This window comes from Liolophura sinensis, chromosome 6 (genome assembly GCF_032854445.1).
Source record: "Liolophura sinensis isolate JHLJ2023 chromosome 6, CUHK_Ljap_v2, whole genome shotgun sequence".
NCBI classification, from domain to species: Eukaryota; Metazoa; Mollusca; class Polyplacophora; order Chitonida; family Chitonidae; genus Liolophura; species Liolophura sinensis.
Genome location: NC_088300.1, coordinates 79,049,580 through 79,071,550, shown reverse-complemented (window position 1 = coordinate 79,071,550; position 21,971 = coordinate 79,049,580). Strand labels below are relative to the sequence as shown.

General features: G+C 42.6%; 1 protein-coding gene across 2 annotated transcripts in view; it reads left to right on the top strand.

Moving 5' to 3' along the window:
- Window positions 1-2,166: 2,166 nt before the first annotated feature.
- Window positions 2,167-21,971, top strand: part of LOC135468441 (macrophage-stimulating protein receptor-like) — a 45,728-nt gene continuing 25,923 nt past the window's right edge. The window contains exons 1-10 of one of the 2 annotated variants that reach the window (XM_064746705.1): window positions 2,167-2,406; window positions 4,163-4,409; window positions 4,898-5,683; window positions 8,841-8,988; window positions 12,303-12,417; window positions 12,786-12,855; window positions 16,389-16,638; window positions 19,318-19,421; window positions 20,478-20,642; window positions 21,343-21,470. In XM_064746705.1, coding sequence (XP_064602775.1) covers window positions 5,214-5,683; window positions 8,841-8,988; window positions 12,303-12,417; window positions 12,786-12,855; window positions 16,389-16,638; window positions 19,318-19,421; window positions 20,478-20,642; window positions 21,343-21,470 — 1,450 coding nt within the window. In that variant the 5' untranslated portion in view covers window positions 2,167-2,406; window positions 4,163-4,409; window positions 4,898-5,213. The remainder of the gene's footprint in view (window positions 2,407-4,162; window positions 4,410-4,897; window positions 5,684-8,840; window positions 8,989-12,302; window positions 12,418-12,785; window positions 12,856-16,388; window positions 16,639-19,317; window positions 19,422-20,477; window positions 20,643-21,342; window positions 21,471-21,971) is intronic. The other variant, XM_064746704.1, reaches the window with a different exon arrangement.

The window sequence follows — 21,971 nt, the reverse complement described above, 5'->3', positions numbered from 1 at the left end:
GGGCAAATTATGGGATGAAAATAATAATTGTAGGCCTATGTCTTCTCGCTGTTAGTGCCTGGTGACAATAAATACTCAACGAAGCACGTGTGGTCATTTCACAGTTTAACGATGACTAAAGATCACGTGGTTGTCTTCCACCAGTATGTATGGTGCATATCTAGACAACAGTAGGCCTACTCGCCAGCCTACATCCACGAGGGGAACGGAAGTACATCCACTAGGAATGGGAAAGTTCGCCAGTTGGTCATCAGTTACAGAAGTAAACAATGGCTAAGAAGGTGAAACAACCTTGAACAAAATGCAGTCCAATAAATTAACACAAACAGCCGTCTTTGCCATGTTTCAGCAAAATATCAAAACAATTGCAGTACACGTTTGAATACCGATACTTCAAAGCAAAAAGTATTCTCGTTTCCAACCAATATATGCATGGTAGTTACAGTCCGTTTATACGTTTCTGCACGAGACCACAGTTTGTACTCCACATCATAAATTAAAAAATGAAAGCATAGGCGCCGGCAGGAATTTACTAGTAGGGGTCAGTTTTAGACAGTCATGTAGGTGAAGATCCAGGGGTTACCTACGCGCTGGAAGCTCCGAGATTCTAAATGACTGAACTCGTTTTCTGACAGCTTTCCAGCAAGAAAACGAGTAATTATTGGAAATCTGAATTTGTATTGAGTTAAGCACAGGCTCGCCAGATTTTATACAGAAATGGGAAAGGCGGAGGGGTTGAATTAGCAGAACTGTACCGGTATACTATCACAGCAAAACAGACAAGGTTGAAGCGCCGGCTTCTATCCTCCGCGGAATATCTTTCATTCAAACAGCGTGTTTTAGGCAATTTCTGGTGAGCACAATGATGACGGGGAGCTGGGATGAAATACATGTACACATTTTATTTGTCCTTTCTTTGTACGTTTTAATCATAAAGTTTACGTGTTTACGCAGCTGAGCGAATGTCCCAACCTGAGATGCGAGGATCCAGGGGCCCAGAACCACTGATGTCGCTTTGTTGTTGTTGTTGTTGTTTTTAAAGCAACGTTTAAATATTTGTTTAAGCGTTGACAGATACTCTATCATTTCTCACACTGAAGAAATTACACCGGTCATTAGGGCTTACGTGGGTAAAACAGGGTATATGGTATTTCGAGTACTACTGATATGAACAGTCTAGTTACATTGTAATATATCTGCGAAATGTTTTATCGTGAATGCACGCAAAGAAGGACAATAAAATCCTCTACATGCTTCACAAACTTCCTGGTTTAAAACCGCGGCCATTCCCGTGAGTGAGGAAGAATCTAACACGCTCTCAGCTATTTGCCATAGCGTTTTATACAGTGACCTTCCCTTATACAGAATACGACGTCAAACCCCAAGCACTCACTCACTCCCTTATACAGGTTTAGTCCTTGACAAAACGCGAGAATCTTCGAATGCCTTCCACGCAGCAGTTTACAGACAGCTTCGCTTACAGGCTTTAGGATCACTAAACTATCTTAGGATTAAGTCAAACGTAGTCTTAATTTTCTAAATAGTTTACTTAGGAATGTTTACTTTAGTACTAAGAGTTGTCTTGGTTTTTCATGACAATAATGAAAACTAGTGTTTACTTTCAAATTCAAAGCCAGATATAACACCACGAGAAAAGAAATTTTATTTAATAAATTTGGTGTGTTCTTTTCCATTATTTAACATGAAATTTGTGTTACAATAAAAAAAAGATACCCAGAATTTACGTTGGCAAGCAATATTTTGGTCCGCATTCAAACCCTCGTATAAAGCGTAACGAGACGTCAAAACGTCGCCTTTGTATAGCTGTTGTGTAAGAACGTAACGAGGGCTTCGTGTACAACCGGCCACTGGATGTGGAAATAAAGCAAACAGAAGAGCATTTATGGCTGTATCAATGCCACACATACACGGACAAAACTTATGTCTGTAAAAGGCGTATCCGTTTTCTATGGGAACTGACAGTAAACTTGATATCAAGGCTTTAATCCCCGTAGTTATTCAGACATTGCGCTTTAGTATTAAATGTGAAGTACTTCGCGGAAAGACTGGTTTTCGTTGAAAGACTTCCAACCAGGAAGTGACGTCTGCCTAGGAGTTTGTCACCATGAATACATGCGTGCATGCGTATATCTTTGCAGATAAGAATACATACTGAGTGGAAATCTCACGTGATGTTACCCTTTAGGCTGAGAAACTATATAACCGTCGATTATTTACTGTGAGGGATCAGGGTGGGTTTATTTAACGACACCCATCAAAGTGGAGCGTCGTTCTCGCACACCTGATGTAGTTGCGGGCCACTGAAAACAACCTGCTATATATGTGTCGCACTCAAGCTGCCATATATATGCGTCACAGTTAACCTGGATGTCGGAGTGATTGGTGGTAAGTCAACAATTTACATTTCCTCGCGTATTTTAACTTGTCCAGCTTGTACCTTAGTTCATGAGCCCGACTGCAGTACATTTGGAGATGTCGGTAGTACACTTGAACATGTCTGTAGTACATTTGAACGTGTCGACAGTACATTTGAACAAGTCTGGAGTAGATTTGAACATGTCTGTAGTACATCTAAACATGTCTGTAGTACACTTGAACATGTCTGTAGTACATTTGAACATGTCTGTAGTACATTTGAAGATGTCGGTAGTACATTTGAACATGTCTGGAGTAGATTTGAACATGTCTCTAGTACATCTAAACATGTATGTAGTACATTTGAAAATGTCTATAGTTCATTTGAAGATGTCGGTAGTACATTTGAAGATGTCTGTGGAATATTTTAAAATGTCTAGTACATTTGAAGATGTCAGCAGTATATTTGAAGATGTCTACAGTACATTTGAAAATGTCTGTAGGGCATCTGAAAATGTCTGTAGTACATGTGAACATGTCTGTAGTAAGGTACGTATTTAAGTGCTAGATCCGTAGCATTAGTGTAACTATTACACAATTGTAGCATGAAATGAAATAAATGTTGGCAATATTGTGGCCATATTGTGGCGAAGGTTTACATGGGATAAATGTTGGCAGTTGTGTCGCCATATGGTAGAAGAAATTCATATGGGATAAATGTTGGCAGCTTTTTGGCCATATCTTGGGGAAAGTTTACATGGGTTAAATGTTGGCAATATTGTCGTCATAAGGTAGAGTAAGTTTACATGGGATAAATGTTGGCAGCTTTGTGGCCATATCTTGGGGAAAGTTTACACGGGATAAATGTTGGCAATATTGTCGTCATAAGGTAGAGTAAGTTTACATGGGATAAATGTTGGCAATATTGTCGTCATAAGGTAGAGTAAGTTTACATGGGATAAATGTTGGCAATATTGTCGTCATAAGGTAGAGTAAGTTTACATGGGATAAATGTTGGCAATATTGTCGTCGTAAGGTAGAGTAAGTTTACATGGGATAAATGTTGGCAGTTTTGTGACCATATCGTGGAGAAATTTTACATGGGATAAACGTTGGCATTATTCTTTTCCACAACGTGGCTAAAAGTTACATGGATGAATGATTTAGGTTTAACACCACAGTGGCAGTAGGCCTATACATACTTTAGTCATATGCTCACGACAGTTTATATGTGGGCAATAACGAACACCGTGTTATAAAGTTGGACTCCGCATCTTCTGTTGGTCTCAGCTTTTAGGTATGTCTATACATAGCTTTTATATTTCCATTAAAGTGTATTATAATATTAACCGTTAAAAGAATGTCTTAAAATAAATGCCGTTTAACATACTTAACATCAGACATGTCACTTAACATACTGAACAACAGAAAGGTAACTTGACATACATGTTTTGGCATGTAAAGTTTTTGCGATGTTTGGGTGATAATTCCCAGATTTGTTGTGTATTGATGTCTGAGAGTTCCAAATGCAGGGTTTACTGAATTTTGAGACGCGGACTAACAGGCCTACATGGGCTGTGTATTAGTCATGGACACGCTTCCTGTTAATCTCATGTCTTATCGTTCATCGTTATATCAGAATTAATGAAAACTCTATAATTCCTTCATAATTTAAATATATAATTAAAAATGAAGTGGGTTTCATTTTAATTTTATTTCCTTTAACATCGGTATATTTTCATAAACACAGGGCGGAAATAAGGTACTGTGTTTTTCATCTATACAGGCTGCTGTTTCCCTAGGCAATGTTCACGCCGCTAACAACACGTCGTTTTAGCTACCCAACCTCATCACTGATTCATTTCCTTCCGCATGGCCGGTTTTACTTCACACCTTGGCTTGGTTACATAGGCCTACCCGTAAAAGGCTACATACCATGGTAACCACGAAGAAAGGACGAAGGGTTTTAACGATGAACATGTTTTCTGAAAAACGATTTAAGATATCACTCCTGATCGGTAAAATACAGTCAGGTGTGTAAGTAATATACACAGTCAGGTGTATAAGTAAAATACATAGTCAGGTCTGTGTGTAAAATACACATTCAGGTCTGTATGTAAAATACACAGTCAGGTCTTTGTGTAAAATACACGGTCAGGTCTGCAAGGTTTTCAGCATGAAATCCTTATCCCACTTTGTAAGCTTAAAGAACTCATTAAAACTGTCCGTTCAAAAACATGGCTGCTGGGGAATCCAGCAGGCAGGGAGGTAAGATTTACTAATGGACGTTATGTACAGGTGTCTCGTTGGTTACACCATGTTGTTTTCTTCTTTTCCTTGACTTGATAATATATGTCCTAACAGGCTTGCTCAGTCAAGAAAATTCCTGTTTGAGAGGCACTATAGCCTATTTAAAAAGGATGTCTGAGTTTTCGATTAAATACGGTGGTTATTGCGTATATAATGGGGATAAGGAATTCATAAATAGGCTGTTGTTGGAGCTGTTCTTTCACTGTTGCAGGTGAGGATAATAAAGACATTCACGCTGAATAATGTGACACTGTGCACTGGATCTGATGTCTTATACAAGCTGAGGGAAATCTCACCAAAAAGCAGATGACAGTTCTCATCTCGTCATAGTGTTCACAGCTGAACATTTCAACCAATACCTCTGAATTCAGCTTAGTTCGCCTGGGCCATGCCGAGACAAGAAAGGACAAGAGAACAAAATACAGACTTATTTGGAACTCGTGATAAACAGAAAATTGACTTAGAAAATAGTATGTTATAGTTTCAAGTATCCCGTTTTACTTCAATCCAGTATTCACCGTGCGAGGATGACTAACTTCCTAGCAGATCTACCCAGGCAATTGACTAATCCTATTTGGAATAAGGTAGTCTGTGCCGTTGCTACTGTGATGTTTTGCATGAGTGGTACACAACACACTTTGGCAGAAAATGTCGCACTGGAGAAAATGGTAAATATTATGCCAGAAGGCATTTGTACATCTTACTGTGACAACCGACAAGGTGATTGCATTTCACAAACCTGCAATGACACGTGCCCGTCAGGAATCACGACCCAGCCTCGCGTTTTCGATATCAATAACAACACAAGCTGTGCGCAGCTGTCGGTCCCCCGGATTTCTGACATGACTACCGAGCAGCGGACAGTTATCTACGCCTTTTCCAACGACTCCTCGGAATGCACGGTCTCCAAAACCTTTAAACCCGAGAAATCGTTTACACTGGTATTTTGGGTTAAAGTCAGTTCTGATCTGGCGTGTGATCCTCCTTCACAGCCTTGGTGAGTATGACAGCCATCATAGCTATTACAGATACCTTAGTTCATAAAGTGTGACAACTATCATAGCTATTACACCGGACCCAGGTGATGAAGTATAACAACCACCATAACTATTACACAGACCACAGGTGAAAAAGTATAACAACCATCATAGCTATTACAAAGGCCACATGTGATAAATTATGACAACCATTATTCTGTTACGCAGACCTGAGGTGATAGAGTAAAACAACCATCTTAGCTACAACACAGGCATCAGGTGATAAAGTATGACAAATATCATAACTGTTACACAGACCTCAGCTGATAAAGTATGACAATCATCACAACTATTACACAGACCTCAGATGATAAAGTATGACAACCACCATACCTGTTACACAAACCACAGGTGATAAAGTATGACAACCACCATAGCTATTACACACACCTCAGGTGATAAAGTATGACAACCACCATAACTATTACACAGACCACAGGTGAAAAAGTATAACAACCATCATAGCTATTACAAAGGCCACATGTGATAAATTATGACAACCATCTTCGATGTTACACAGGACCTAGTCAAGTCAATAAAGTGTGACAACCATCATAGTGATAACAGAATTCAGGCGATGAAGTATCAAATATCATAGTTATAACACAGACCACAGGTGATAACGTATGACAACCGCCATAGCTATTACACAGACCACATGTGATCAATTATGACAACCAGGTAATAAAGTACGACAACCATCTTAACTATTACACAGACCTCAGGTGATACCGTATGACACCTGTCATAGCGATAACACTGACCTCACGTGATAAAGTATGACAACCATCATAGTTATTACACAGACCTCGGCTGATAAAGTATGACAACCGCCATAGCTATTACACAGACCTCAGGTGATGAAGTATGACAACCATAATAGCGATAACACAGATCTCAGGTGATAAAGTATGACGACCATCATAGCTATAACACAGACCTCAGGTGATAAAGTATGACACCTGTTATAGCGATAACAAACACAGACCTCAGGTGATAAAGTATGACAACCATCATAGCTATAACACAGATCTCAGGTGATAAAGTATGACACCTGTCATAGCGATAACGCAGACGTCAGGTGATAAAGTATGACAACCACCATAGCGATAACACTGACCTCACGTGATAAAGTACGACAACCATCATAGTTATTACACAGACCTCGGCTGATAAAGTATGACAACCGCTATAGCTATTACACAGACCTAAGGTGATAAAGTGTGACAACCACCATAACTATTACACAGGTGATACAGTAAGACAACTACCATAGTTATTACACAGACATCGGCTGATAAAGTATAACAACCATCATAGCTATTACACAGACCACATGTGATAAATTGTGACAAACATCTTCTCTCTTACACGGGACCCAGGTGATAAAGTATGACAACCATCATAGGGATAACACAGACCTCAGGTGATAAAGTATGACAACCATTATAGTGATACCTGCCTCGATAGCACAATTGGTAGAGCGTCCGCTTTGGGAGCGATAGATCCAGGGTCAGTTCTGGGTCAAGTCACACCTAAGACGGTAAAAGAGGAAGTTATAGCTTCAGCATGAAGGGGATAGTGCAACGACTGGTTGACTCGTATCAGTATAATGGCTCGGGCGGGGCGTCTTACTTGCCCTCGGTAAGGCGTCTCAGTGAAGCAGCACTAAATAAAAGAGCGGCAGGAAACATCACACGTACATGCATTTTATGGATTCTTTCGTCGTCATCTGACAGAAAAATTTTTAAGTACAAGGTTACACTCACTCACTCATAACGATAATACATACCCCAGGAAATAAAATATGACAACCATCATAACTATTACACAGACCTCAGGTGATAAGGTATGACACCTGTCATAGCGATAACGCAGACGTAAGGTGATAAAGTATGACAACCATCTTTGGTGTGACACAGACCGTCCTGATGAAGTATGACAACCACCATAGCTGTTACACGGGACCCAGGTGATGAAGTATGACAACCATCATAGCGATAATACAGACATCAGGTGATAAAGTATGACAACCACCATAACTATTACACGGACCTCAGGTGATAAAGTATGACAATCACCATAACTATTACACAGGACCCAGGTGATAAAGTATGCCAACCACCATAGCTGTTACACGGGAAGTATGACAACCATCATAGCGATAACATAGACCTCAGGTGATGAAGTATGACAACCACCATAACTAATACATAGACCTCAGATAATGAAGTAAGACAGCCATCATAGCGTTAACACAAGGTTCAAAAAGCCTTCCTCCGTGGAACCTGCCCAGACCCTTCCTCTTGGGATTCTGTGCGAAACCTTCCTCTTGGGAACCTGTCCACACCCTTCTTCCATGGAACCTGCCCAGACCTTTCCTCTTGGGAACCTGCTCAGGTCTTCCTCTTGGGAACCTGTCCAAACTCTTTCTCGAACATGCCCAGACCCTTCCTCTTGTGATTCTGTCCGAAACCTTCCTCTTTGGAACCTGCTCAGGCCTTCCTCTTGGGAACCTGTCCACACCCTTCCTCCCTGAAACCTGCTCAGGCCTTCCTCTTGGGACTCTGTCCTATCTCTTCCTCCGTGAAACCTGCTCAGACCCTTCCTCTTGGGACTCTGTCCAATCCCTTCCCCCGTGAAACCTGCTCAGACCCTTCCTCTTGAGACTCTGTCCAATCCCTTCCTCCGTGAAACCTCTTCATATCCTCTGTGGAAGGTGTGTAAACCTTTCATAGGTGTAACACCCAACCCAGGATCCTATGCAAACTCATGCCCGAACTTGTCTAAGCTCACCTCTATGGAACCTGTCCAAACCCTTCATCTGTGGAAGCTGTTCCTCCCCATCCCTACCACCAACAACGGAACCTATCCAAACTCATGCTCGAACACTTGAACATGTCTAGGCCCACCTCTATCGAACCTCTACCCAAACGCTTTCTACGTAGAACCTGTACAAACCCTTCCTCCTCTGTGGACCCTATCTAAACCCTTCAACCTGCCAAATCCCTTTCTCTGAAGAAGCCGTCTCAATCATTCCTTTGTGGAACTTGTCCAAATATTTCCCTGCACGACATTCAAAAGTCTTTACAATGCATTTTGTGTTTTATGTTGCAGTTTTGTACTTTGGATACGAGATCTGAATAACCAAACAAATAATATTCTCGAAGTTCAAGCGGGTCTCGGGGATTTGGAAATCAAATCCAAAAGCGGATCAATTCGCTTGGACCTGAAGTTGACTAGTTGGAAGAACGTGACGATTCTGGTAGGTTACTTGTACGCCATTCATACAGTAATTCTGGTAGGTTACTGGTACGCCATTCACACAGTAATTGTGGTAGGTTACTGGTACACCATTCATACAGTAATTGTGGTAGGTTACTGGTACGCTATTCATACATAATTGTGGTAGGTTACTGGTACGCCATTCATACAGTAATTGTGGTAGGTTACTGGTAGGCCATTCATATGGTAATTGTGGTAGATTACTGGTGCGCCATTCATACAGTAATTGTGGTAGGTTACTGATACAAAATTCATACAGTAATCCTGGTAGGTTACTGGTACGCTATTCATACAGTAATTCTGGTAGGTTACTGGTACCCAATTCATACAGTAGTTCTGGTTCACTTTCCTATGGCATTAGCGGATGTGTACTTTTCTTTCACTTTACGGGCATAGCGAAGTCTGATCAAACTAAAGACGAATACACTCCTACTTTGTTTTAACCCACCAAGCCTTAGCACCAGAGTTTGTATATATATAAACCCTAATTTCCCTTCCCAGCTGTTAAAACATTTCAGCTGGCCCATCGGGCTTTCTTAGAGCAACTCCTGGCACCCTGGCAAAGATTTGATTTCATTATGACTACTATCTGAAGTATATGATTCAATATTGGATATTTTTTTCGCTGCAATTATTTTTGTCGTTAACTTATTGACCTCGAAATCCGCGAAAATTAAGTACTTTACAGTATTGCTTTGTAACTGCATGGTAGCAGTGTTTGATCTTCGCCACAGGCCGTCGATTCTGTATCGGACATCCCCAAGCGCTGATTCTGTCGTCACACACGCTCGGACTATTTCCTCACAACAAAAACAAAAACGAACAGCACACGAAGTCGTTTTTTTCAACACATGTGTTTTTACTACGTTTTTCAGTCGTTTTAAACGAATGACAGACAACCAAATCGTATTTTACATTCATTTTCATTCGTTTAAAACGTATAAAAAACGAACGATAATTGGGAACGGTTCCTTAGTGTTATTAGTGTTACTGCTAATGATACCAGCGTGTTAGTGTTATCATTATCAGTGGTATCAGTGTTGGTGAGATGGATGCTAATGATACCAGCGTGTTAGTGGTATTAGTGTTATTGCTAATGATATCAGCATGTTAGTGGTATTAGTGTTATTGCTAATGATATCAGCGTGTTAGTGGTATTAGTGTTATTGCTAATGGTATCAGCGTGTTAGCAACAGATAGCACAGTTAGTAGAGCGTCCGCTTCGGGAGCGGTAAATCTAGAATCAATCCTGGGTCGAGGTACCTTAAAAGGTTCTGCGAGTCGTTCAGGGATAGTGCAACGACTGGTTGACCCGTATCAGTATAATGGCTCGGGCGGGGCCACTTACTTGCCTTCGGTAAATCGTCTCAGTGAAGCAGCCCTAGATAAAAGAGCGGTGGAAATCCGTCCTGTAACAAGGAGGCACATTACATTCACCCTTCGTCGTCATATGACTGAAAAATTGTTGAGCACGACGTTAAACCCTAAGCACTCACTCACAAGGCAGGATTTACTTATGTACTGAACACTTTATGAACGATAGGAAAACATGCACATATAAATTAGACATTCACACTAGCTGGTGTAACTTCAGCTATGGCACAGTTGTATCGCAGAGTCGGTGGTTCCGGGGCTCTGGGTTCCCTTTTACAAGTGACAGTAGGCTACATTTTTATACAAAAACACACTGCATAGCAACAAACAAATTTTAACAAGGTTTACAGACATACAATTCTTACAGTAACGTACATGACTGGTCCTGATATGCAGCGTTGCGGTGGATTAAAACAGTAGGTGGTCACCAAGCCTACAGTTCCACTGCAAGACCAGATTAAAACAGATTATGTGTAAGGCCTGCTAACATTCACAATACAACAACTCACTCACTCAGCGCGTAAGTGGTATCAGTATCAGTGGTAACAAAATTTGCTTAGTCTGTGATTCTGTCTCAGATGCCCCAAATTTGCTTTAGGTGTGACTTCAGGTGGGATCTTGCATATGACGTGAACACATCTCGCCTTGTAGCGTCCTGTGTGTTGTTACCGCAAACACTGAAGTTATTCCACCAGACGCCTAAGTTTCTTAAGTTTTTCAATGAGTATAATACTCTTGTAAGTAAATATGAGCAGAATGTCGAGAATCTCTTGCGCTGCTTCGTGATTGTGTCTTATTCCGCTTAACCCAGGGCCAGTCGTCGTACGTTCATGGTGTTGAGTTAGAATTCTACGTTGGATATATGAATAGTAACAATCGAAGCACAACTGAAGTATATATGTTATTATCGACAACCTATAAACTAACATGGTACACGATATGCATAACAATTTCACTCATTCGAGTAGAACAGACCTTGCATCTTTCTAATATCATTGAAAACGGTTCACGGCTTCTCCTTACATTATTCCATCCCCTCTCCAGCTGTACCTGATGAGATCTGGAGCAACCTGCGGATGGTCGTGGGTTTGCCGGGGCTCTGTCCGGTTTCCTCCCACCTTAAAGCTGGCTGCAGTCGTTCTGGGAATTGGCCTTGGGATTATTTACCTGAATTATCCATTTTGACTGTTGACTCTATGTGAGGCTGTCTGTTTCGATACATAGATTCATCTCAAGTGTTTAAAGTTTGCTTCATGTGTTCTTTCATCCCTGTGTCAAAAATTTGCTTAATGTGTGATTCCGTCTAAGATATCCAAAGTTTGCTTCAGATGTGCAGTCATCCCAAATGCCCCAAAAGTTTAGTTTTATGTGTGCTTTCTTCTCAGGTGTCCAAAATTTCCATCAGGTGTGCTTTTCACCTTAGGTGTCCAAAATTTGATTCATGTGTGCTTTCATCTCAGATTTCCAGCAACCTGCGAATGGTCGTGGATTTCTCCCAAGTTTTGTCCAGTTTCCTCCCACCATGCTGGCCGCCGTCGTATACGTGAAATATTCTTGAGTACGGGGTAAAACACAAATCAAATAAAAAAAATAAATGACTCCGACCTTATTTTGTAGTTTATATACTTTCTTAGTTCTTTGGTGGTTTCTGTGAAACGTCGTTTTGGCAAATAGCCTTGCGATTATTTACGTTGATTATTCATTTTGGTTGTTGACTGGATATACGATTGTCTTTTTTGACACATAGATTCATCTCAAATGTCTAAAGTTTGCTTCATGTGTGCTTTCATCCCAGGTGCCCAAAGTTTGCTTTCATCTCACATGTCAGAAATTTGCCACATCTTTGCTTTCATCTCAACTGGCCAAAATTTGCCCCGTGTGTACTTTCATCTTAGGTTTCCAAAATTTGCTCCATTTCAGGTGTCCGAAGATATGTTAGCCGGTATTCCAAACGGAGAATTGAAGAATGCGGTTGTTCTAAATCAGCGACTGAATTTGACACGAGACGTGGAAGTAGTTTGGGGAGTAAAAAATGGTAAGAGATTAGAGATGGACTTCCTTTCATTGTAGTACATTGTAATACTATGTTAAGTTTTTGTTGTAAGAATTTCGGGAGTGAACTAATGGAGTCCATGGAAGATCCTCTAGCCCTTTAGCAGTGAACTCACAGGCTCATGTAGTCATAGCCATGGGAAGTCCACCCGGCCTTGATCATAGCTCATGTATTTATACCAGAAAGATACATAATATTTCTCTCTAGGCTTATCGAGTAACCCTTCGTTATGCCTGATCTGGTCGGGCGCAGTACTTGGGTCAGATAGTGTCACAGAGGGTGACTTACCATAACATGTATCACACTGGCGTGACAAAATGATTGCCGTATATAATATGTTTGCATTGTAGGCGCAGACATCTCGAGAGGTATATTTGCAGTCGCCGACATTAAACTGTACAGTAGAGCTGTGGATGGAAGGTAAAGTGTAATAGATCCCAAACAGTACATTCATTACACATCGTCAACACTCATCGCGATTTTGTACATACGTGCTATTATTGTTGTACAGCAGAATAAGATACTAGGTCAGATCGTGACGCCTGTGAGCACGCTGGCCTGTGTAGGGCTTTTGTACAAGTTTGGGCGATTTACACGGGAATTACCCGCTGAATTCCTCCTTCCGCTTACCTGACGCACATGTTTATGTAAGAGAGACTCAGTCACCTGATCTCTTTCATACCATCCGCCTACATGTGAGCTAGGTCTTTTTAAAGTCTACCTTCTTATATTTTCACATTTCCATTAATATTTTTCCATATAGATACCGGTATAGACATCTGCCTAATGCGCTGGGGACCTATGGTTTTCGAGTTGCAGTTGACACATGTAACAATACTACATAAATTGTAATGAAAATTAAATAATTTTCGTTGACATGTGCAGCCAGCCGTACATCACGGTGTGACAACGTCACGGTGCAATGGGATTATCCAACCTGCTAGAACTGATATATATTGTAGATACATAGGAGTATCCCGACAACATACAGCAATGTGTGGGAACGTCACGGCGCAATGTGATTATCCAAACTGGTAGATCTGGTATACATGGTAGATACATGGGAGTATCCCGACAACATACAGCACCGTATGGGAACGTCACGGTGCAATGTGATTATCCAACCAGCTAGAACTGGTATATAGTAGATACATGGGAGTATCCCGACAACATACAGCACTGTGTGGGAACGTCTCGCCCTATATGATTACCATATGGTATACCAGCTAGAACCGGTAAATAGTAGATACATGGGAGTATCCTGGTAACACACAGCACTGTGTGGGAACGTCTCGGTGTAATGCGATTACAGTATAGTATACCATGTAGCTCCCAACCAGGTAGAACCGATATACAGTAGATACATGGGAGTATCCTGGTAACACACAGCACTGTGTGGGAACGTCTCGGTGTAATGCGATTACAGTATAGTATACCATGTAGCTCCCAACCAGGTAGAACCGATATACAGTAGATACATGGGAGTATCCTGGTAACACACAGCACTGTGTGGGAACGTCTCGGTGTAATGCGATTACAGTATAGTATACCATGTAGCTCCCAACCAGGTAGAACCGATATACAGCAGATACATGGGAGTATCCTGGTAACACACAGCACTGTGTGGGAACGTCTCGGTGTAATGTGATTACGGTATAGTATACCATGTAGCTCCCAACCAGGTAGAACCGATATACAGTAGATACATGGGAGTATCCTGGTAACACACAGCACTGTGTGGGAACGTCTCGGTGTAATGCGATTACAGTATAGTATACCATGTAGCTCCCAACCAGGTAGAACCGATATACAGTAGATACATGGGAGTATCCTGGTAACACACAGCACTGTGTGGGAACGTCTCGGTGTAATGCGATTACAGTATAGTATACCATGTAGCTCCCAACCAGGTAGAACCGATATACAGCAGATACATGGGAGTATCCTGGTAACACACAGCACTGTGTGGGAACGTCTCGGTGTAATGTGATTACGGTATAGTATACCATGTAGCTCCCAACCAGGTAGAACCGATATACAGTAGATACATGGGAGTATCCTGGTAACACACAGCACTGTGTGGGAACGTCTCGGTGTAATGCGATTACAGTATAGTATACCATGTAGCTCCCAACCAGGTAGAACCGATATACAGTAGATACATGGGAGTATCCTGGTGACACACAACACTGTGTGGGAACGTCTCGGTGTAATGCGATTACAGTATAGTATACCATGTAGCTCCCAACCAGGTAGAACTGATATACAGTAGATACATGGGAGTATCCTGGTGACACACAGCACTGTGTGGGAACGTCTCGGTGTAATGTGATTACAGTATAGTATACCATGTAGCTCCCAACCAGGTAGAACCGATATACAGTAGATACATGGGAGTAGCAATCAGCTAAAACTGGTATATGGTAGATACATGGGAATATCCTGGTGACACACAGCACTGTGTGGGAACGTCTCGGTGTAATGTGATTACCGTATAGTATACCATGTAGCTCCCAACCAGGTAGAACCGATATACAGTAGATACATGGGAGTAGCAATCAGCTAAAACTGGTATATGGTAGATACATGGGAATATCGTGATATTTATTTATTTGATTTATTTGATTGGTGTTTCACGCAGTACTCAAGAATATTTTATCCGACGGCGGCCAGCATTATGGAGGAAGGAAACGGGCAGAGCCCGGGCAAAACCCACGACCATCCGCAGGTGGCTGGCAGACCTTCCCACTTACGGTTGGAGAGAAAGCCAGCATGAGCTGGACTTGAACTCACAGCGACCGCATTGGTTGGAACATCCCGATAACACACCGCAATGTATGGCAGCGTCACGGTACAGTGTGATTACCATATAGTATACCAAGTGGCTCACAATCAGCTAGACCTGGTATGTAATAGATACATGGGAGTATCCTGGTAACACACAGCACTTTGTGGGAACGTCACGGTACGGTGTGATTACCATATGGTATACGAAGTGGCTCACAATCAGCTAGAACTGGTATGTAGTAGATAGATGGGAGTATCCCGGTAACACAGAGCACTGTGTGGGAACGTCACGGTACTATGTGATTACCGTATAGTATACCAAGTGGCTCACAATCAGCTAGAACTGGTATGTAGTAGATAGATGGGAGTATCCCGGTAACACAGAGCACTGTGTGGGAACGTCACGGTACAATGTGATTACCATATAGTAAACCATGTACCTCCCAACCAGGTAGAACCGGTATATAGTAAATACATGGGAGTATCCTGGTAACACACAGCACTGTTTATAACGTCACGGTACAATTTGATTACCGTATAGTATACCATATAGTTCCCAACCAGCTAGAACTGGTATATAGTGGCCACATGTTAATATCCCGATAACACACAGCACTGTGTGGGAACGTCACGGTACAGTGTGATTACCAGAATTGTGTGGGAATGTCACTGCACTATATAATTACCATATAGTACACCAACTAGAACCGGTATATAACAGATACATGGGAATATCCCGGTTACACACAGCACTGTGTGGGAACGTCACGGTACAGTGTAATTACCGTATAGCATACCATGTGGCTCACAATCAGTTAGAATGCGTATATAGTGGCTACATGGGGATATCCTGGTAACACACAGCACTATGTGGGAACGTCACGGTACAATGTGATTACAATATGGTATATGAAGTGGCTCACAGTCAGCTAGAACTGGTATGTAGTAGATACATGGGAATATCCCAATAACACACAGCACTTTGTGGGAACGTCACGGTACTATGTGATTACCATATAGTATACCAAGTGGCTCACAACCAGCTAGAACCGGGATATAGTGGCTACATGTTAATATCATGTATTGGTGTGGAAGGAAAACATACAAACTGATTCAAATTGAATTAATATCAGCAGAAAAATATCATTTCCAATTAAATCTTTCAGAGAAATTAATAAAATGAAGGGCGTTGTTGATGAACCCCGTGTGGCCCCCGAGTGTAGGTGTGGAGTCCCTGCCCTTATCGAGACGGGGTCGTTAACCTGTAAGAATGTGAACGGCGGAAGTGACGTCAGTAGAGTCAACCTTCAGGCTCATTACATCGAGTATGTGAATGACGGTGATGTGGGGACAGTGTGGATATCGGACGCCCGCAATTCGTCCAACATCAGCATTGACCTAGGCGCTACATATCAGGTGGGTAGATAAATGAATAGTAAGCGCACTTGCTGCTGACTAGATCTGAAGTATCATATACTCACTAATACAAAATATTAGCCGGAGTAAGGTTGATAGCGGACGTGGTTAGTTAACAAAAAGCCAGTTTTTAGGGAATGGCCACTTGATTTGTATGACTTTTTATTGTAAGATTAAACAGAAATTTACCTTCGTTTTTTAATTACTTTTTTGGTCAAAACAACCTTGAAGAGATGATCATAATAGAAATCTATGTAGCTATATTATTGGATAGTCAGGTAGAATATATTTTCCATGTAATGGGTCATGTTCTTCGGTGGTAATATACACTATCAACAGGCTAGGAATATCTGTAAGTAGTCATCCCGTACCAGAAGGCTGGGAGTATCTGTAAACAGTCATCCGGTACCAGCAGGCTGGAAGTATCCGTAAACAGTCATCCCGTACCAGCAGGCTGGGAGTATCTGTAAACAGTCATCCGGTACCAGCAGGCTGGGAGTATCTGTAAACAATCATCCGGTACCAGCAGGCTGGGAGTATCCGTAAACAGTCATCCGGTACCAGCAGGCTGGGAGTATCTGTAAACAGTCATCCGGTACCAGCAGGCTGGGAGTATCCGTAAACAGTCATCCGGTACCAGCAGGCTGGGAGTATCTGTAAACAGTCATCCGGTACCAGCAGGCTGGGAGTATCCGTAAACAGTCATCTGGTACCAGCAGGCTGGGAGTATCTGTAAACAGTCATCTGGTACCGACAGGCTGGGAGTATCCGTAAGCACCCATCCCGTATCAGCGGGCTGGGAATATCTGTAAGCGCCCATGCCGTTCCAGCAGGATGGGAATATCTGTAAGCTCTCACCCGTACCAGCAGGCTGGGAATGTCTGTAAGCACCCATCCCGTACCAGCAGGCTGGCAATATCTGTAAGCAGTCATCCCGTACCAGCAGCCTGAGAATATCTGTAAGCACCCATCCCGTACAGGCAGGCTCGAATTATTTGTAAGCACCCATCCCGTACCAGCAAGTTGGGAATATCTGTAAGCAGTCATCCCGTACCAGCAGCCTGAGAATATCTGTAAGCACCCATCCCGTACAGGCAGGCTGGGAATATTTGTAAGCACCCATCTCGTACCAGCAAGCTGGGAATATCTGTAAGCAGTCATCCCGTACCAGCAGCCTGAGAATATCTGTAAGCACCCATCCCGTACAGGCAGGCTGGGAATGTCTGTAAGCACCCATCCCGTATCAGCAGGCTGGGAATGTCTGTAAGCACCCATCCCGTACCAACAGGCTGGCAATATCTGTAAGCAACCATCCTGTACCAGCATGCTGGAAATATCTGTAAGCACTCATCCCGTACCAGGAGGCTTGGAATATCTATAAGCACCCATCACGTACCAACAGGCTGGGAATATCTGTAAGCACCCATCCCTTACTAGCAGGTTGGGAATATCTGTGAGCACTCATCCCGTACCAGCATGCTGGGAATATCTGTAAGCACCCATCACGTATCAGCAAGCTGGCAATATCTGTAAGCAGTCATCACGTACTAGCATACTGGGAATATCTGTAAGCACCCATCCTTACTAGCAGGCTGGGAATGTCTGTAAGCACCTATCCTGTACTAACAGGCTGGGAATATATGTAAGCACCCATCCGGTATCAGCAGGCTGGGGATATTTGTAAGCACCCGTCCCGTACCAGCAGGCTGGCAATGTCTGTAAGCACCCATCCGGTATCAGCAGGCTGGGAATATATGTAAGCACCCATCCCGTATCAACAGGCTGCGAATATCTGTAAGCACTCATCTCGTATGAGCGGGCTGGCAATATCTGTAAGCACTCATTCCGTATCAGCAAACTGGCAATATCTGTAAGCAGTCATCACGTACTAGCATACTGGGAATATCTGTAAGCACCCATCCTTACTAGCAGGCTGGGAATGTCTGTAAGCACCTATCCTGTACCAACAGGCTGGGAATATATGTAAGCACCCATCCGGTATCAGCAGGCTGGCAATATCCCGTACCAGCAGCCTGAGAATATCTGTAAGCACCCATCCCGTACAGGCAGGCTCGAAATATTTGTAAGCACCCATCCCGTACCAGCAAGCTGGGAATATCTGTAAGCAGTCATCCCGTACCAGCAGCCTGAGAATATCTGTAAGCACCCATCCCGTACAGGCAGGCTGGGAATATTTGTAAGCACCCATCCCGTATCAGCAAGCTGGGAATATCTGTAAGCACCCATCTCGTATCAGCAGGCTGGGAATGTCTGTAAGCACCCATCCCGTACCAGCAGGCTGGCAATGTCTGTAAGCACCCATCCGGTACCAGTAGGCTGGAAGTATCCGTAAACAGTCATCCGGTACCGGCAGGCTGGGAGTATCTGTAAACAGTCATCCGGTATCAGCGGGCTGGGAATATCTGTAAGCACTCATCCCGTACCAACAGGCTGGGAATGTCTGTAAGCACCCATCCCGTACCAACAGGCTGGAAATATCTGTAAGCACCCATCCCGTACCAGCAGGCTGGGAATATCTGTTATCATTTATCCTATACCAGCAAGCTATATACCCAGAATCGTCGTCACCAGCGAACCTATAGTTTGTAGACTCCGCATGCCCTTTTACCATTCAAGATTGATCCAGATGTGTTGTTTTCTGCTCATTTCTGTTTGTAGATATTTAACATTACAATTAAGTTTGGCACATCCATGCCCCAAACTGTTATGATTGACAGAGTGTTTGGTTCCACTCCACAAGAGACAGAGTCACGTGATATCAGGTAAGTGATGCAGAATGTTAAATGTAACTCAACATTACAAAAAATTAGCTTGATATTTGAAATTGTCAAATGACTAAAGATAATGATCAGTATACGGACCGTGCTATTTTCCATTCCCACTCTTAAAGGAGAACAGAGACGCTTGGTTCTTTTTGATCAATACAGAGTATTTGATGTACATGATAGTACACGAAGAGCTTCGAGATTTTCCACTTGGGGTGTACATTTGGCTTCCAATTACTTTCCTAAGGCCCCAGCTGTCAATCGAGAAATTAACTAGCCTGCATTGGTGACGTCAATGATGATAGACGTAGCCTGCATTGGTGACGTCAATGATGATAGACCTAGCCTGCATTGGTGACGTCAATGATGATAGACCTAGCCTGCATTGGTGACGTCAGTGATGATAGATCTGGCCTGCATTGTTGACGTCAGTGATGATAGATCTGGCCTGCATTGGTGACGTCAGTGATGAGAGATCTGGCCTGCATTGGTGACGTCAGTGATGAGAGATCTGTCAGAGCAATTGTATTGGGTGGAAAGCCAGAATTTGTGACGCTAAGCTGGTCCTTCATTCCCAGCGTGTTTATCGATGACGACATTTACGAATATTCCTGACTATTGACGCAAAAAAGAAACATACAATAGAGGAGCTACTAAGAAATATAAGATACACCTAAAAAACGAATAAACATGTGTAATCAGAGAACTGTTCAACTTTTGAACATCCTGGTCATCAAGGACAGACGGAGATCGTGATTTTTATGATCTGATATGGAATTGTAACCGGAAGGTATCTAATTACATATGTTTACAGTTGGTGACGTAATAGGCCGCATTGCGCACGAAGCTATAATATCCCCTTTACGTACCTGTTTCATGTTGGCTTCCTCTCCGTCCGTACGTGGGAAGGTCTGACAGCAACCTGCAGATGACCGTGGGTATACCCCGGGCTCTGCCCGGTTCCTCTTACCATAATACTGCCCACCGCCGAATAAGCGAACTGTTCTTGAGTAGGCTGTAGATAGAAAATAAATAAGTGTATCTGTGTTACAGAACAGAGCCGGAGACAGAGCCGGAGACAGTGTTCTCCTGGGACGTAGACATTGGGAATCGGTTCGTGTACGAGAAAACCCTTGCGACCAAGGTCAACGTCGTGCTCCAGGGCCACGCAGATGTCCGAGACTATCACTCTATAGCAGAAATCTTCATCACCGGAAGGTAGGTAGCTACGGTTAGTTCCACACAGTATAAGGTTAGATACGACACTGTTAGATGGTCTCTTTACAACCAGCTGACCAGAGTGCTTTCAAGGATAACTTACAGTTCGCCATATAGTAGCGTCAGATAACCACAATACCGTCAGGTCGCCTAAGTACCGTCACTTCGCCGCAATATGGTCAGGTCGCCACAGCACCGCCAGGTAACCACACTACCGCCAGGTCACCACACTACCGCCAGGCAGAATAGACATATTATCCAAAGAGTAGGCGTGTTATCTAAAGAGTAGGCGTATTATCTTAAGAGTAGGCGTTTTATGCCCAAAATAGATGTACTGTTCACAAAGAAGGTGTATTATACTCTGGATTCCTGCATTATAATATAACAATCTATACCCGCCATTGTTAACAAACAGAGGACGTAAGACAGTCAGCAAAGACATTGCATGTCGTACAATCTGGTTCATACCTCGAGGAACAAAAAACCATTTAATCGTTTAACTCTGTTTGATACACTGCAACCTGTTTTGCCTCTTTTTAGCGATAAAAACCAAGCAGCCTCCCGCTCCTCCCCCTCTCCCCACTGAAAATAAACCAATGTTTACACATTGACGCGGCAGCCTCAAAGTATTTTATTACGCCGTAATTCTGAACCCCAGTGAAATTCTTGTTCCCTTATTTCTACAATGCTTTTTTCTCAGTCGTGCATGTTACGGCAACCCAAGTACTAGAGACGATTGTGCACCGTGTGGATGTCACGAATCAGGCAGTAACTCGACATCCTGCAACGTGGGCGACGGCAAGTGTAGCTGCAAATCCAAATATCAAGGTGATGTCTCAGATGTGCACCATATAGTCCAACACAAGCATACTCTACATGAATTAAACAATACATATCATGTGTTTTGCAAGAAACTTCAACTCGTTTATAAGGGAAAGCGAATTTCTGTTGGAAAATCTCAAATACTGAACGACCAAAAGCTCTGTTTAGTTGTCTTCTTTTCGGTGGCTTAACATTTAACAGCTGTATGTGGTTACCATGTTCTCTGTGAGTGAAAAACCAAAAGTTTATGTGCTTATCATGTTCTCAGTGAGTGAAAAACCAAAAGTTTTATGTGGTTACCATGTGAGTGAAAAAACAAAAGTTTTATTTTGTTGAGTGAATCGCATGTAGTCCCATTTAATGGAAATTTTCTCGATGAGTGAACCGCTTATAGTGCTGTTAGATAACCAGGTTCTCAGTGAGTGAACTACCTGTGGTCTGCTAGTATTTGATAACCAGGTTCTTAGTAGGTGAACTACCTGTGGTCTGCTAGTATGTGATAACCAG